The sequence below is a fragment of the Schistocerca serialis genome, chromosome 6 (genome assembly GCF_023864345.2).
Source record: "Schistocerca serialis cubense isolate TAMUIC-IGC-003099 chromosome 6, iqSchSeri2.2, whole genome shotgun sequence".
In the NCBI taxonomy this organism is placed as follows: Eukaryota; Metazoa; Arthropoda; class Insecta; order Orthoptera; family Acrididae; genus Schistocerca; species Schistocerca serialis.
In genome coordinates this window covers 577,950,310-577,965,522 of record NC_064643.1, presented here as the reverse complement: position 1 = coordinate 577,965,522, position 15,213 = coordinate 577,950,310, and the positions used below count along the sequence as shown (strand labels likewise).

Sequence of the window (15,213 nt, the reverse complement as noted above, 5' to 3'; positions counted from 1 at the left end):
AAGAGTTGTGGATTTTCTTGTTGTTCCCGCATTTAAAACTTAGTGTATGCCAAGATGGCGTTTTTTTTTCTTTAATTGTAATGAAACGTGTTCAGATTGACTGTTAGTTCTTTTTCCTGCCGACCGCAGGACGCAACACAAAACACAGCCTCACGTGGCACTTAACATTCATCTATTGAAGTACGGCATAGACCATGCTAAAGTGCACCCAAGATACCACCTTTGTCATCACTGTCCATCCGCTCCAGGATAACCAGCTCATGGTTCTACCTGTTCGTATTAGTTTGCGAATAATAGAAATCGTTAAGGATGTGTCTCTGATAACTGTCATTACTATATTTAAGGCAACAGAAATATGATGGTAAAGGCTACTTCCAAGAGGTTTTAGCATTGTACTCGCTCCTCACATAATTCTAAGGGGAAAACAAAGAAGTAGAAGAAGACGAATTAACATCTCCTTGACGAAGCACAAATTGAGATATGTAAGCATGGGGAAAGGAATCGACCAGGCTCTTATAGAACGACCAACCCTTGAATTCGAGTGCAACGACTGAACAAATTAACTCTAGAAAGGATAATCGTAAGGAAATGTTTTTTTTCTGTCCTACTCTGTTTTAAGTAGAACACAGGGTATATCACCCGCACTGATGGTAACTCAGACTGGTGTAACTAACAGGTGGTTCTTGAGGTCAACGGCAGTGGTGTTCACGAAGTTAATGGATAACCAAACCAAGTCCTGAGTGTATCAAGTCGTCTGAAGCGTATACAACAGCCCTGGGAGCGGTTCAAATCATAAATGTAAATCCGTCAAGGTCATTTCTCTACTATTCAATGGCGGGTAAGTAGCGGCTTCAGAGAACAGAGAGCTTCAGAGACCAACTGGGGTGAGCGGGGCCGCGGTACTCAGCACTCGTCATAGGAGGGCTCCACCTGACGTGCTTGCCGTGGCTGCGGCGTCTCATAAGGGTGCAAGCTGCGGCCGCCGTGTGTAGCATGAGCATCTCTGACGTCTTCCCCCTGTCGATGCTCAGGTTTCGTGGGGAATCTGAACCACCGTTGGATATTACAGATGTGAATTCACCTTGCGAGGTGCCGGAATGGAGAAGTGTGTGTGTGTGTAACACTTGGATTCAACTGAATTTGCGTGAGAGCTGGTCATACACTCAAACCCCTCTCCTCCTACCCCCCTTTTAACTACCACCTTAACTTACGCACAATGGAGAAACGAAAGCATTAATGAAATAACCATGTAGATGAGCAGCAAAAAGGTTTGCACACACGCTAAAATTTAATAAAGTTACTAATCAATTTCTATGCTCAATAGTTATAAAAATGGGCAGGAAATGAAATTTATCAACTGACTGCTAAATGATCAACAAATCAAGTCTCAACAACATTTATTTTATCTAATAAACCAGCAAATATGTGATTCATTGAACAATGCTTTAGTAGCGCAAGGGTACAAAATAATGGTGTAGAGAATAAATAGTTGGCAGCTTTTTTAAAGGGGTACCTGTTCTGAAATACTGAATACAGTAATCTGTTATGAGTGGGTTGGTTAAGAGGGATAATTATGAACCCCAACTGTGCGACACAATATCGATAGCAAATGAGAACGCTGAAAACTCCACATGCAAAATCATGAATACTGTAGCGCCAAAACGATAGCATACGCTGCTGAGGGCGTTAAAAACAATTACAGGTCCCTATTTCGCCGATGCTGGAAAATCAGATGGTGTAGCCACTGACCTCTGAACTGCGGGGCTCTCCAATGATTGATGACGGAAGATAAAACCGATGATATTAATTCTGAAAAGAATCTAAAGTTCTGTCCTGGTCACTGAGACAGTCTTACTCCTAAGTCTGCGCAAAAGTATCTCCAGGGTAGAGGAGATTCCCCTATCTAATGCACAGTGCACCAACTCCAAAAACCAGTGCCCCGAATGTTTTCAGTCGTAGGGCCCTGTTGTCTGGGGAAGCTATAATTTGTCTTCCACGAACCTCAGTGATTCCAATGTTCCGGTACTTCCATGACCCTCCAGCAGGAGGGTATTTAGGCCTTTATAAAACCTTAGAGAAGGTCAAGGAGCAGCTGACCTGGCCGACACTTTATAAAGATATTAGATGATGCAGAGATTGTAAGTAACTCCCTAGCGATGGGATTGCTGCAGTCGGAGCGGAAAGAGCATCCGTTCGACAAACTGTTTGCTGATTATGTGTGCCCTCTTCCCCGGACGAAAAAGAGCAATTCGTATATTCTCGTAGTGGTAGACGCCTTCTCCAGGTTCGTTTGGTTGATACCTAGCCGGAGTGTGGTCGATCTTATTGCCATCTCTCTTCTTACTAATATGCAACAGTTACCCGAGTAACTGTTGCATTTCGGTCCCTCTTAAACCAGTAAAGTGCAGCTCTATAACGTATTGTTATATCTATAGAACAGGTCCCCATCACAACGCAAAGTGCCTCTAGTGATGTGGTGTTATAGGCTCCATTCTCAAGAGTACACTACGTTGACCTCGTCTTGCGATTGTCTTGTTAGTCTGTGTGTTCAGTCTGTGAGCCTACGCACTTGCGGCGAAGCATGCGATAGATTCATATATCGCAATGTGGTACGTCCCTATCGTCTTAATAGGTAATTTGTACTTAGTTGTGTTGAGTCTTTCTAGTTTGCGCATAATTTTGGAGGCTTTATCAATTGTCAGTTTCATATGATAGTTAAAAGTATGTTTTTCATCTAGATGCAGTCCTAGATAACGTGTGGCTTGCTCCCTCTGTATGCCTGTATTGTCTAATTTTAGAACTGGATTCCTCTGTAGTGTCGCTCTGAGCAGTAAATATACAGTTTTGTTGGGGCGATTTTTAATTTATTTTCTTTGAATCAATTGTTAATTTTCTGAAGAAGTTGCGTGCCTTTTGTCTCTAGTGCTGCTCTTTAGTTGTCTGACACCACTACGAGTAGGTCATCTGCGTACGCCACCACACCTCTTACCCTATCGTCACCATCCAGCGTGTTCGGCAAGGGCTCGATTGTGATATCCCAGAATATTGGTCCGCAGATCGAGCCCTGTGGACATCCCCTCGTTATTTTCTTGACAACCACTCGTGTACCAGCCCTCCACTCCGCCACTCTGCCTCCGCAGTATTCGAGGAGGCTACTGTAGAGGTAAGCTGATAGCCTCATTTCCCATAACCTGGCGAAGAGGGACGGCTACCACAGGTTGTCAAAAGTCCTGGCTATGTCGATAAGTTTGGCGGCCAAGTATTTGTCACTGGTACTAAAACGTGTAGTGTGGGATAGTGAATCTCAGCTCATAGGCCCATGTTTCATAGACGGAATACTGAACACTCAAAAGTATCGCAACCTCCTATCAGACCACCTTCCACGTATGCTAGAAGACGTTCCTCTGCAGATTATAAGATACTTGTGGTTCCAACGTCATGGCTGTCCAGCTCATAGGCAACGAAGTACTGCAGCATGTCGCGACGAATAGTTTCCAAATCGTTGGATTGGACGCTGAGAATCTGTAACTTGATCGTCCCGTTCGCCGGATTTGACGCCTGTAGACGTTTTTCTGTGGTGAAAACTGAAAGACGCTTTCTAGAAGAACAAATCAAATACATCCGATGATATGCAACGACGTATTACTACAGCCTGCTCAGACATCTCCGCTAAAATGCCAGCATATGTGCAACAGTCGTTCCGTACCAGACTGGAAGTGGGTATTGACGCTTCCGGTGGCCAGTTTGTACACAACCTGTGATTGCCAGTTGCCTCGTTACTGTTCAGAAGCCATAAAACTAGTGCATGCACTTGTGTTGTTCTTTAATGTGTGCTACTACAGGTATTGTACAAGTGTCGATGTGGGAACTTTTCAAAGTATGATACCTCGTGAACAACTCGCACTAGAATCCTGCTACAAACACCATTGGCATTCAGATTTACCCTACTTTTTAGTTTGTTAATTTCAATAGACAATGTGCCACTTAAAAAAGTATACCTTTGCACAAAAAAATAATCTTTCTAAGTATTATTACAATCTGTTGATTGGCTAACAATACGAGCCCCTGACTACCAATCCATTCTGTGAAAACAACTCATCAATAAAACTTACCATTTCCGCAATATTTGCTATACATATAGTCTGTTAAGGCAACTAGCTTTTTCACCTCAAATCGCTTTTGACCCTTTAAAGACATTATTTGGCATTGGGCATAGGATCATCGTGTTTGGATCGTGTATCAAGGCAAATGTGTCCTATGTGGATACGCCGTAATCAAGGCGAACGGCTACTCGTAACATGAACCACGCCACAGACGCAGAACAGGGGAGGTAATATTAAGCTGTGGGGGACCATTGGTAGTAAACGAAGACTCCATGACACTTGTGAAGTACGTGATCATATTGCGGATCACTTGCATCCCTTCACGCTTTGTGTCTTCTCAAATGGTGATGGCACCTTCCAACAGGATAACTGTCCGTGTCAGAAGGCCAGAATTCCGCTACAGTTGTTTGAGGAGCGTGACAGTGAAGTCACGTTGATGTCTTGGTCACCAAATTTACGTGATCCGAACCCAGTTGAACACATCTGGGACGCTAATGGGCATCTGAATCGCGCTCGCAAACCACTGGCAAGTAATTTACAGGAATTGTGAGACATGTGCGCAGACTTCTGGTGCCACATACCTCGAGAAACTTGATAAGGACTTGACAGAGGCATGCCATGCGGAATCGAAGCTATGTTGCATTCCATAGGTGATCAACACGCTTTTAAGAAACTTTTCATAAAGCTTGACTCATAAAATCCTGTCTGGACAGTCTAGCGGTACTGGCTAAATTATAACCGATCATTTATGTTGATGTTTGTATTTTAACTTTCAAATTATTGTATGGTGTTGTTCTTTACAAGAAATATGGTACTGATTTTACGTAACAAAGGCGACTACCTGAGTAACATCTACTCGCCTTTTTTACGTAAAATTACTTGTACATTGCATGTGAAGAGCAATAATATGGAACAATTTACTAGCCAAAACCTTACAATCAATCAACAGAATATTAGCCTGTAATTTAGCAAGTGCTGGTCCCACTTCCGAATTAGGCATGGGAAAAACAAACAGTTAACGGTGGTTTTTTTTTTATTTTTTGGTCTCGGTTGCAACAGGTGTTTTTTTTTTTACTAATAACCGAGCAAAAAACGCAATATCAACCTTCCATAGCAGCAATACTAAAATCTTTTATTTTTAAATAAACCTTTTGTTAAAAAAGGAGTGGTTTTTATTCGTAAAATTTGCAGTGGTTTGAAATATTGCGTTATTATAGAAAATGGGAAAAGCGATCAGTGATATTTTAATAACAATGCGAATTGGGACAGTATTGCTGAGACAATAATGTCCCTGTTGCCGTGTGTCATGGCATAAGGTACATGTGTACGTGAGGCGTGCAGGACTAGCCCATATCTGATCTACACGGTAGTTTCTCGCTGTCGCCGCTCATCATAGGTTGTATAAGAGAGTGGTACCAACCCTAGTGTAGAAATACTTTTACAAAGTGAAGTAGCAGTAAAGAGCAACGTTTCATTTGCTTTTAGAGATTGCAGATTTGTCCACCATTTCTCTGAAGTAATAGGACAGGCAGGATCTTACAGTAACAGTAAAAACTAATAGCTTAACAATTCATTCACAGTATACACTAATCAGCCAACGTTTGACCAGCTGCCTAATAGGCGATATGTCCACTTTTTTCACAGTGGTGACCAATCGGCAATGAGGGAATTGACACCACTTCTACATACACAAGTCACGTAATTCGCGTAAATTTTGATTGGAGGGGGGGAGGGGGGGGCGATGAGCCCTGACGCCACGTTGAATCACACCCCAAGTGGATTTGATCAGGTTCAGATCTGACGAGTTGTGGGGTCAGCACATTTATTGGAGCTGTGTTCCTCGAACCACTCCATCACATGCTTGGCCTTGTGACATGGTATATTATCTTGTTGAAAAGTGCCACTGCCGTCGGGAAACATGATCGTCATGAAGGGGTGCACGTAGTCTGCAACCAGTGTACGATACTCCTTGGCCGTTATGGTGCCTTGCAAGAGCTCCACTGGACTCATGGATGCCCACATGAATGTTCCCCAGAGCATAATGGAGCCGCCGCCAGGTGGTCGCTGTCCCGGTTATTCCAGAAACCTGTTATTTTGAGCGGTTTCAACAGTCAAGTTAAATTGGCGGAAAAATAACGATATAACTGAAAACCTGCTGTTTCGGTGATAACCGCGATCCCTAATCCGGATCTAGACGAAGGACGCAAATTATTGCTTCTTTTCATCGTGACGAATCTCGTGACCTACGCGCGTTCGCTGACACGCGTTCGCGGCGAGTACAACGGTGCTTGCTTCCGCGGACGATTCCGTACCACGCTGTGCCACAACGTGCGGCTATCGCTGCCCTTGACAGGATTAACCAGGCCGTCCCCGTTTCCCTGGTCTATCCTTCTCCAATTGAGCAGCTGCCTCAAATGCTTTCGACGAGACGGTAAACTCTACTTTCCATTACTTTCCTTCCTCTTCTTTCCAGCAGCCTCCCCAAGCGCCGTAGAAACTCCGTAACAGGTGTCTCCGCTTTACTCGACCCGCCGTGCTTATACTAGTCTCAGCAAAGCGCGCCTGGCGGGTGATTTGATAGCATTGGGTAAATCGGGACGAGGAAAGCCACTGCGGCCACATTAGCCGCAGTGCCCAAAGCGCGCAGCAAACAGTTATGCGAACGTGCGTGCCACTTCCGGGCCGAATGGAAGAGGCGACGCAAAGCGCGCGCACTGCGAGTTCGCCGCCGGACTGTGGAATGGCTTGACGGAGCGCGCCTCTCGTGTTGCAGACGCTGGGCCAGCCATGGACGCCGAGCAGTTCAGAGAGTTCGCCAAAGCCACCGTCGACTACGTCGCCGACTACTTGGAGAACATCCGGGACAGGTAAGTCGCCCGCTCCGTGCTCTCTTCTCCTACATCTACATCTACGTGATTTCTCTGCTATTCACAATAAAGTGCCTGGCAGAGGGTTCAGTGAACCACCTTCAAGCTGTCTCTCTACCGTTCCACTCTCGAACGGCACGCGGGAAAAACGAGCACTTCAGTTTTCCTGTGCGAGCCCTGATTTCTCTTAATTTATCGTGATGATCATTTCTCCCTAGGTGGGTGCCAACAGAATGTTTTCGCAATCGGGGGAGAAAACTGGTGATTGAAATTTCATGAGAAGATCCCGTCGCAATGAAAAACGCCTTTGTTTTAATAATTGCCACTCCAATTCACATATCATGTCTGTGACACTATCTCCCCTGTTTCGCGATGATACAAAACGAGCTGCCCTGATTTGTACTTTTTCGATGTCATCCGTCAGTCCCACCTGATGGCTTGGCTCTGAGCACTATGGGACTTAACATCTATGGTCATCAGTCCCCCAGAACTTAGAACTACTTAAACCTAACTAACCTAAGGACAGCACACAACACCCAGTCATCACGAGGCAGAGAAAATCCCTGACCCCGCCGGGAATCGAACCCGGGAACCCGGGCGTGGGAAGCGAGAACGTTACCGCACGACCACGAGCTGCGGACCCCACCTGATGCGGATCCCACACCGCACAGCAATCTCCAGAATAGGGCGGACAAGCGTGGTGCAAGCAGTCCCTTTAGTAGACCTGAAACACCTTCTAAGTGTTCTGCCAATGAATAGCAGTCTTTGGTTTGCTCTACCCACAATATTATCTATGTGATCGTTCCAATGTAGGTAACTGTAATCCCTAACTAGTTAGCTGAATTTAAAGCCTTCAGTTTTGTGTGGCTTATCACGTAATCGAAATTTAACCGATTTCTTTTAGTACTCAAGTGAATAACTTCACACTTTTCTTTATTCAGGGTCAATTGTCACTTTTCGCACTATACAGATATCTTATCTAAATCATTTTGCAAGACATTTTGATCATCTGATGACTTTACAAGACGGTAAATGACAGCATCATCTGCAAACAATCTAAGACGACTACTCAGATTGTCTCCTATGTCGTTAATATAGATCAGGAACAATAAATGGCCTGCAACACTTCCTTAGGGAACGTCGGATATTACTTCTGTTTTAGTCGATGGCTTTCCGTCTGTTACTACTAGCACTGCAGAACTGACGCTCTTGACAAACCTTCACGGATTGTCCCAGATTCTTACCATGTAGTAGATGAAGAAGATCCGGAGAAGAGCATTGTGTTCCGCCAAGTGCTGGTTGGCAGACACTACAAGACAGGCATTGTGCAACACGGAGAGGTATACTGTTAAAAATTCCAGAACGTTCATTGTAACAAGAGTCAAGCAAGGTATTATTACCATCTCTCGTATATTCTCCACTAAATAACCACGGCGGTAGAATAAAAGGTATTAGAGCTCATACGAAGGCTTGGCTAAGTGGTGGTCTCCACGCTATTTGCAAACGGAACAGAAAAGGAGCGAAAAATTATAGTGTCCTCCGCTACACACCGTAACGTAACTTGCATAAATTAGAGGTAGACGTAAATGATAATAGTGTTTTAATCAAAAGAGTTGATGGTATTTCTCCTCTTTCGTGACAGCATTCTAACGAAATGTAATGACCAAGGTGGTGATTTCATTATGTGCTAAACATTTCAGTGAATGGTATATCTATTGCTACTTTAACTAGATTTGGCAGAAGTCTACATTTTAACTCGAGAAGAAAGCTTTCGTAGGCACCATATGTGGAAATATTATTGGCCTTCGAGCAGTACCTAAAGAGCACTGTCCTATCTCTATAGGATAACTATGCATCAACAGGAAGTGCAAAGACGATCACTTAGATCATTTCACACAAACGAGTAAAATATCGTACCAACAAATCTAATTTTAATGTAAACAACTAAATAACTCAAATATATATATAATGAGGCAGTGACGAGTAACACAGTAAAATCTTCAGCTCCCTGCATCAAATACCTCAAAAAGTCTTTTACGGGCCATGCTGTACTTCAGTAATTTTGGTCATGATTCGTGGGTGTTAGGTCTTTCATTAGTCATGTTACTGTCGACGAACCTCTACAGCGGCTCTAGGCGCTTCAGTCCGGAACCACGCTGCCGCTACAGTCGCAGGTTCGAATCCTGCCTTGGGCATGGATGTGTGTGATGTCCTTAGGTTTAAATAGTTCTAAGTCTAGGGGACTAATGACCTCAGATGTTAAATCCCATAGTGCTCAGAGCCATTTTGAACCTCTATAATTGCTCCTTGTATTGGTAACGGAATCGTTTGATGAAAGACAGTCAAAATTACAAACAGAATCCGATGTTGATCAAACAAATTACTGTGCAACAAAAGCCCTGGTGGATGGCTTTTCGTCCGATTTTAACATAGCGGGTGTTGCGCCTAGATCGCAGGAATTAAAGACCTGTTTCAACGTATTAACTTATCTGACACTTTCTCTGCGTGATGCTGCAACGAGAAATGATACTCTTCCTAAGTATTTAGAAGCTAACTCATTACAGTTTTATTCATTTCGTGTCACAAGTGAAGACTTCCAAATTTAGAATTCTTACAACTCGTCTTAAAAAACCACTCCTGCAAAAAGACTTAATATTAGTCGGTCTGTTCCTCTGTTGTAATGTTGTTTAGCCTAAACATTTTTTTTTCATTTTTCTGAATGATCCATCATCTAACTTTTTGTACGGTACTGTACCATTATGCCTACCCTTTTGAAAGTGTGATTTCAAACAACACATGGAGAGTGTTATTTGTATTCTGGTGTGTGATAGAGCCTTGACAGGCACGTGGAACGCCACAACAACTTGCTGTTCATTACTTTTCTTTTAGACTGAAAAAAGTTCTTACATACTCCCATAATGAGCAGTTGCGTCCTTCATTACCCTTATTGCGAATATGTGCAGATGCGTTGAACACTAGGCCAGATACAACCATCCTTAACTGTGATTGATATGAAAAGACATATAACGTCTTTGGAAGTAACGAGAGGTCCGAACACAAAATTGTCTCGACTAAGGATTGAAATTTTCTAAGAAGATAATAAACAGGACAATCTGGATGAATACATGTACATCACTAATATTATTAATATATCTCGTAACGCTTGCGATATAATTTATTGAAAACTATGCATCAAGAAATAAAAAATCCAACAATTAAAAGCATAATAAATATGTAATGCAAAAAGACATATTGGCCTGTACAAGGGATGGACAACACAAGGTTTCTTAAAGTCAAATTGAACTACAAATGAAATAAAAAATGAAGCACAGAAAGACGAAAAATCAGATGTAAAGATGATTTGAAGTGATGGAACTGGCTCCATATGTGATCCATGAAGTAGAAGGAGAAAAATGGAACGTTTCCCACATATTATTTTTGTGACGGTCGAAGGAAGAAGGGCGGAGAGCATAGTTGTGGTCGTGGCATCGTCGATAGTGGTATCACTGGAAATATAACACTATCGTAGCTAACTAGGATTCGGAAAGGAATAACATTACTGAGAATGCGAGAGAGGCTAATAACCATGTGGACCAATGAATAAAGCCTATGTGTTCAAGTACATCATGGAAAACGAAGTGTCAGAAGGATGGGCAGCGAACAGAACTTGGGTACACGTGCGTCATCCTACCAATTGTGGTTATCATTTGTTAAAATCTATTCTTCACGTTCATAAAGAAAAATCGTTATCGGTTCTGAATTGTAACTTCGAAATGGTTTTGTCGCTCTACAATTTCCAACTTACTTGAGCAGAATTTAATTTTCAAAAATGGTTCAAATGGCTCTGAGTACTATGGGACTCAACTGCTGTGGTCATAAGTCCCCTAGAACTTAGAATTACTTAAACCTAACTAACCTAAGGACATCACACACATCCATGCCCGAGGCAGGATTCGAACCTGCGACCGTAGCGGTCGTGCGGTTCCAGACTGTAGCGCCTTTAACCGCTCGGCCACTCTGGCCGGCTTTAATTTTCATTCTAGTCTAAATAAGAACTGCTGCTAATTCAGTTTAGCTACACTTGGCTTCTCTGGCTGTTAATGATCCGACTAAAGAAAGAAAGAAAGAAGCTGGATGACAGAGAGACAGTGAAAAAAAATTGGAGATACTTTTTGGTAATCGATGTCCGATTACGAACAGAACTGCAGTTTCGTGGAAGAGAACAAGAACACAAAAATTCTGTCATTTATCATTCTTCTTTCTCACATTCGTGTGTTGAACCGACACCCCCGGGATAACAAGGCCGTCCAGCAGTGTTAGTGACGTCACACTAAGCGGCCCATAGCCGACGCAGCAGTCCACGGACACCTCCGTACAGACACGCCTGATGCTAACGATCTTCTGTCCGTCATTCAGAAAGGAGCGAACTATGATTCGAACCACATACCAAATTATATATATTCTTGTAAACAGCATAAAGGTTCATAACGAAATACCGATTACATATACGTGCAGGAATAGGTTCTAGAACTCCTCTGAAATGTGTTTATCTTCAGTACCAGAATGAACATCAAATTGTCAGGTTTTCTAAATAGAAAAGCACTTTGTTAGTAACAGACAGCAATAATGAGACTTGCAGTTGGTGATTTCTACGTGGAAAAGCTGTAGAGAGATTGAAAATGGTAAGTAAAGAGAGCCTCAGCCTTTTGCTCACATTCTTACATGTAATGCACTTGGTTGTTTTTCATTTCCTTACCTTTCATAACATTTTTAATATTGTTTCAAGAAGTGTATCTTCAATAGCAGAGTGAACTTCAAATTGTCAGGCTTTTCTTAAAGGAAAGAGCAGTCCCTTAGTATCACAGTGCAAGACAGAATCTTGTGTTCAGTGATGTCTATGTTAAAAGGAGAATATTTGATATCTATCTTTTGTTTCCATTCTTTATTACTGGGGATACACTTGTAAAAATTCTTGAAAAGAGCTGTCACCATGAACATATGAGTAAATTCACAATAGTCATGTGTTTTATGAGATAAAGCGAACTCTTGTTACCTTATTGTAAACGAAAGTTGTGAGGGTTTCGCTATGTATGACAGTGTTTAAGATAATTTACTTTCAGTGCAATAGCTTGAAAATGTTAAGTCCTGCTGTCAGTTGGCATTTGTCGCCACCTGTATGCAAGTTTTAAAGCTAAATAGTGTTCTGACAATTATAAAATAGTGGCAAAGTTCCTCAATCGATTAAACTTATTCCTGCCCGTATATGTAATCGGTATTTCGTTATGAACCTTTATGCTGTTTACAAGAATATATATAATTTGGTATTTGGTTCGAATCATAGTTCGCTCCTTTCTGAATGACGGACAGAAGATCGTTAGCAGCAGGCGCGTCTGTACGGAGGTGTCCGTGGACTGCTGCGTCGGCTATGGGCCGCTTAGTGTGACGTCACTAACACTGTTGGACGGCCTTGTTATCCCGGGGGTGTCGGTTGAACACAGTCCGGTAGACGCTAACTCTCCTTTTTAAACAAGTTTAAAGTAAAACTTCCTGGCAGATTAAAACTGTGTGCCGGTCCGAGACTCGAACTCGGGACCTTTGCTTTCGCGAGCAAGTGCTCTGCCAACTTCTTTTTTTTTTTAACTCATTTTGTTCGTTATTGGTCGTTGCAATTGTTCGGGGTGGACGTCCCCTGACGCCTGTTGAAGTTCATTATTGATCCATTAGCTCAGTTTTTTTATTACAAATGGCAGCTAACCCTCTGACCGAACACGCTGAGCAACCGTGCCGACACCAACTGAGCTACCCAAGCACGACTCATGCCCCGTCCTCACAGCTTTACTTCTGACAGTATCTCGTCTCCTACCTTCCAAACTTTACAGAAGATCTCCTGCGAACCCTGCAGAACTAGCACTCCTGAAAGAAAGGATATTGCGGAGACATGGCTTAGCCACAGCCTGGGAGATGTTTCCAGAATGAGATTTTCACTCTGCAGCGGAGCGTGCGCTGATATGAAACTTCCTGGCAGATTAAAACTGTGTGCTGGACCGAGACTCGAACTCGGAACCTTTGCCTATCACGGGCAAGTGCAGATTAAAACTGTGTGCCAGGAAGTTTCATATCAGCGCACACTCCGCTGCAGAGTGAAAATTTCATTCAAGTTTAAAGTAAGTTTAAGTAGATCTTGAGTTCTTTACTGATAGTGATCTAGCACAGGTAGTACCATTTTGTGAGGTTTGATAAAAAATTTCACTGTTGGACCAACCTGGTTGTTATAGATTTTATCATCAATACTTTGATAATTTCAACTTTGTACATTCTTTTCCAGAACCAAACAAGACCACTTTACCTGCGAGTGACAGTAATACAGTACATAATTTATTGTCGAGCATAATCACACTGATTTCAGAACGAAATTACCGATTTCCTTCCGTCATCGTCTATTATTAACAATTTGGTTTCGGCAGTGGTGGATGCTGTTGGGTTGTTTGGGGGAGGAGACCAGACAGCGAGGTCATCGGTCTCATCGGATTAGAGAAGGACGGGGAAGGAAGTCGGCCGTGCCCTTTCAAAGGAACCATCCCGGCGTTTGCCTGGAGCAATTTAGGGAAATCACGGAAAACCTAAATCAGGATGGCCGGACGCGGGATTGAACCGTCGTCCTCCCAAATGCGCAGTGATGGAAATGAACTACGGCAACCGTTCAGTGTTCTCAATTTCTGAACGAATTCTTTTACTATTTCAGCATAACTGAATCGCTGCCCTCCAAACGCATCTTCAGACAATCCAAAAAAAATTCCATTTGGGGATTTTTAATCTGGTCTGTAAGCAAGGTCACAAACACTTCTGCAACGGATTCCGCCTAATCGAGAGTTCTTAATGTACCAGTAAAAGTGAAGAAACGATTGTTGGAGAACCATTGCGATGTCGAATGCCGAGACAAGCGTGTTATGCCAAAAGAGAGAAAGAGAAAGTAGTAATATGCGCGTTTCAGCATTCTTTATCCTTGTGCACCAAGTCAGTAAAAAATGGCTCTGAGCACTATGGGACTTAACATCTTAGGTCATCAGTCCCCTAGAACTTAGAACTACTTAAACCTAACTAACCTAAGGACATCTCCTGATTTAGGTTTTCCGTGATTTCCCTAAATCGCTTCAGGCAAATGCCGGGATGGTTCCTTTGAAAGGGCACGGCCGATTTCCTTCCCCATCCTTCCCTCACCCGAGCTTGCGCTCCGTCTCTAATGACCTCGTTGTCGACGGGACGTTAAACACTAATCTCCTCCTCCTCCTCCTCCTCCTAAGGACATCACACACATCCATGCCTGAGGCAGGATTCGAACCGTAGCAGTCCCGCGGTTCCGGACTGCAGCGCCTAGAACCGCAAGGCCACCAAGTCAGTAACAGAACATCAATAGCTGCACCAAAACATCGCTTATTTCTTTTTCGTATTTTTTGTAATAGTTGCAGCTTCAAATTTTCTCGTCATTTCTCTTGCTGGTGGAACCAGGTTACTCTAAAAGCCAAATACGTAGGAAAACTAATATCTGCTCTCCTTCTAAAGATACAACTGTCTCTGGCAAATGTACTGACGAAAGCATTTTATCCCTTGATGCGAAGAAAAGTAGCCGACAGTGCTCAGCATTTCCTGTAATCGAAAACATCATTGATGACTATACATTTTTGTAAAGAAGTTTTTTAACTGTGAGACTTCGATAAAGTGGTCACATTACTAACGTCAAAAAATGAGTAGATATCCCATTGTATGGTATTTCAAATAGTCAAAGGAAAAGGGAAGGAAGGAAGGTTAGGATTTAACGCCACGTCGCCAGTGACATACTTAAAGATGGGCCACAGGCTCGAAATATGTAAGGATGGGGAAGGAAATGGGGCGATAGCAAGAGCACACCTCTCAGTCATTCACTGCACTATTGACGATATTTGTGTGTCACAGAACGGCCTTGAGCGAAGCACCTCTTTCTGCATACTCCCACGAGTATACATTCAAGGCCGTTCCTCGATCCGTTTGTTATACGAGACACTACATGAAATTCCTGTTTACATCTGATCCATCGTTACGTTTACCTTTGATACACTGGTATTTGATTTAGTGATGAGTAAAAACGTGACTTCCTTACACAGTTTACTGAGGCGTTCTGCGACGAGATCGAAGAAACAGCTCATGTTAACTTCGGCACGCCTGAAGGTGTGCCGTAAACACTCTGTAGATTTTGAGTGTCACTAGAT

The 15,213-nt window shown here is 42.9% G+C and overlaps 1 protein-coding gene across 1 annotated transcript in view; it reads left to right on the top strand.

Annotated features, from left to right (window-relative positions):
• LOC126485131 (aromatic-L-amino-acid decarboxylase-like) overlaps positions 1 to 15,213 on the top strand; it is a 179,549-nt gene that overhangs the window by 26,690 nt on the left and 137,646 nt on the right. The window contains exon 2 of the mRNA XM_050108775.1: positions 6,877 to 6,970. Coding sequence (XP_049964732.1) covers positions 6,891 to 6,970 — 80 coding nt within the window. The 5' untranslated portion in view covers positions 6,877 to 6,890. The remainder of the gene's footprint in view (positions 1 to 6,876; positions 6,971 to 15,213) is intronic.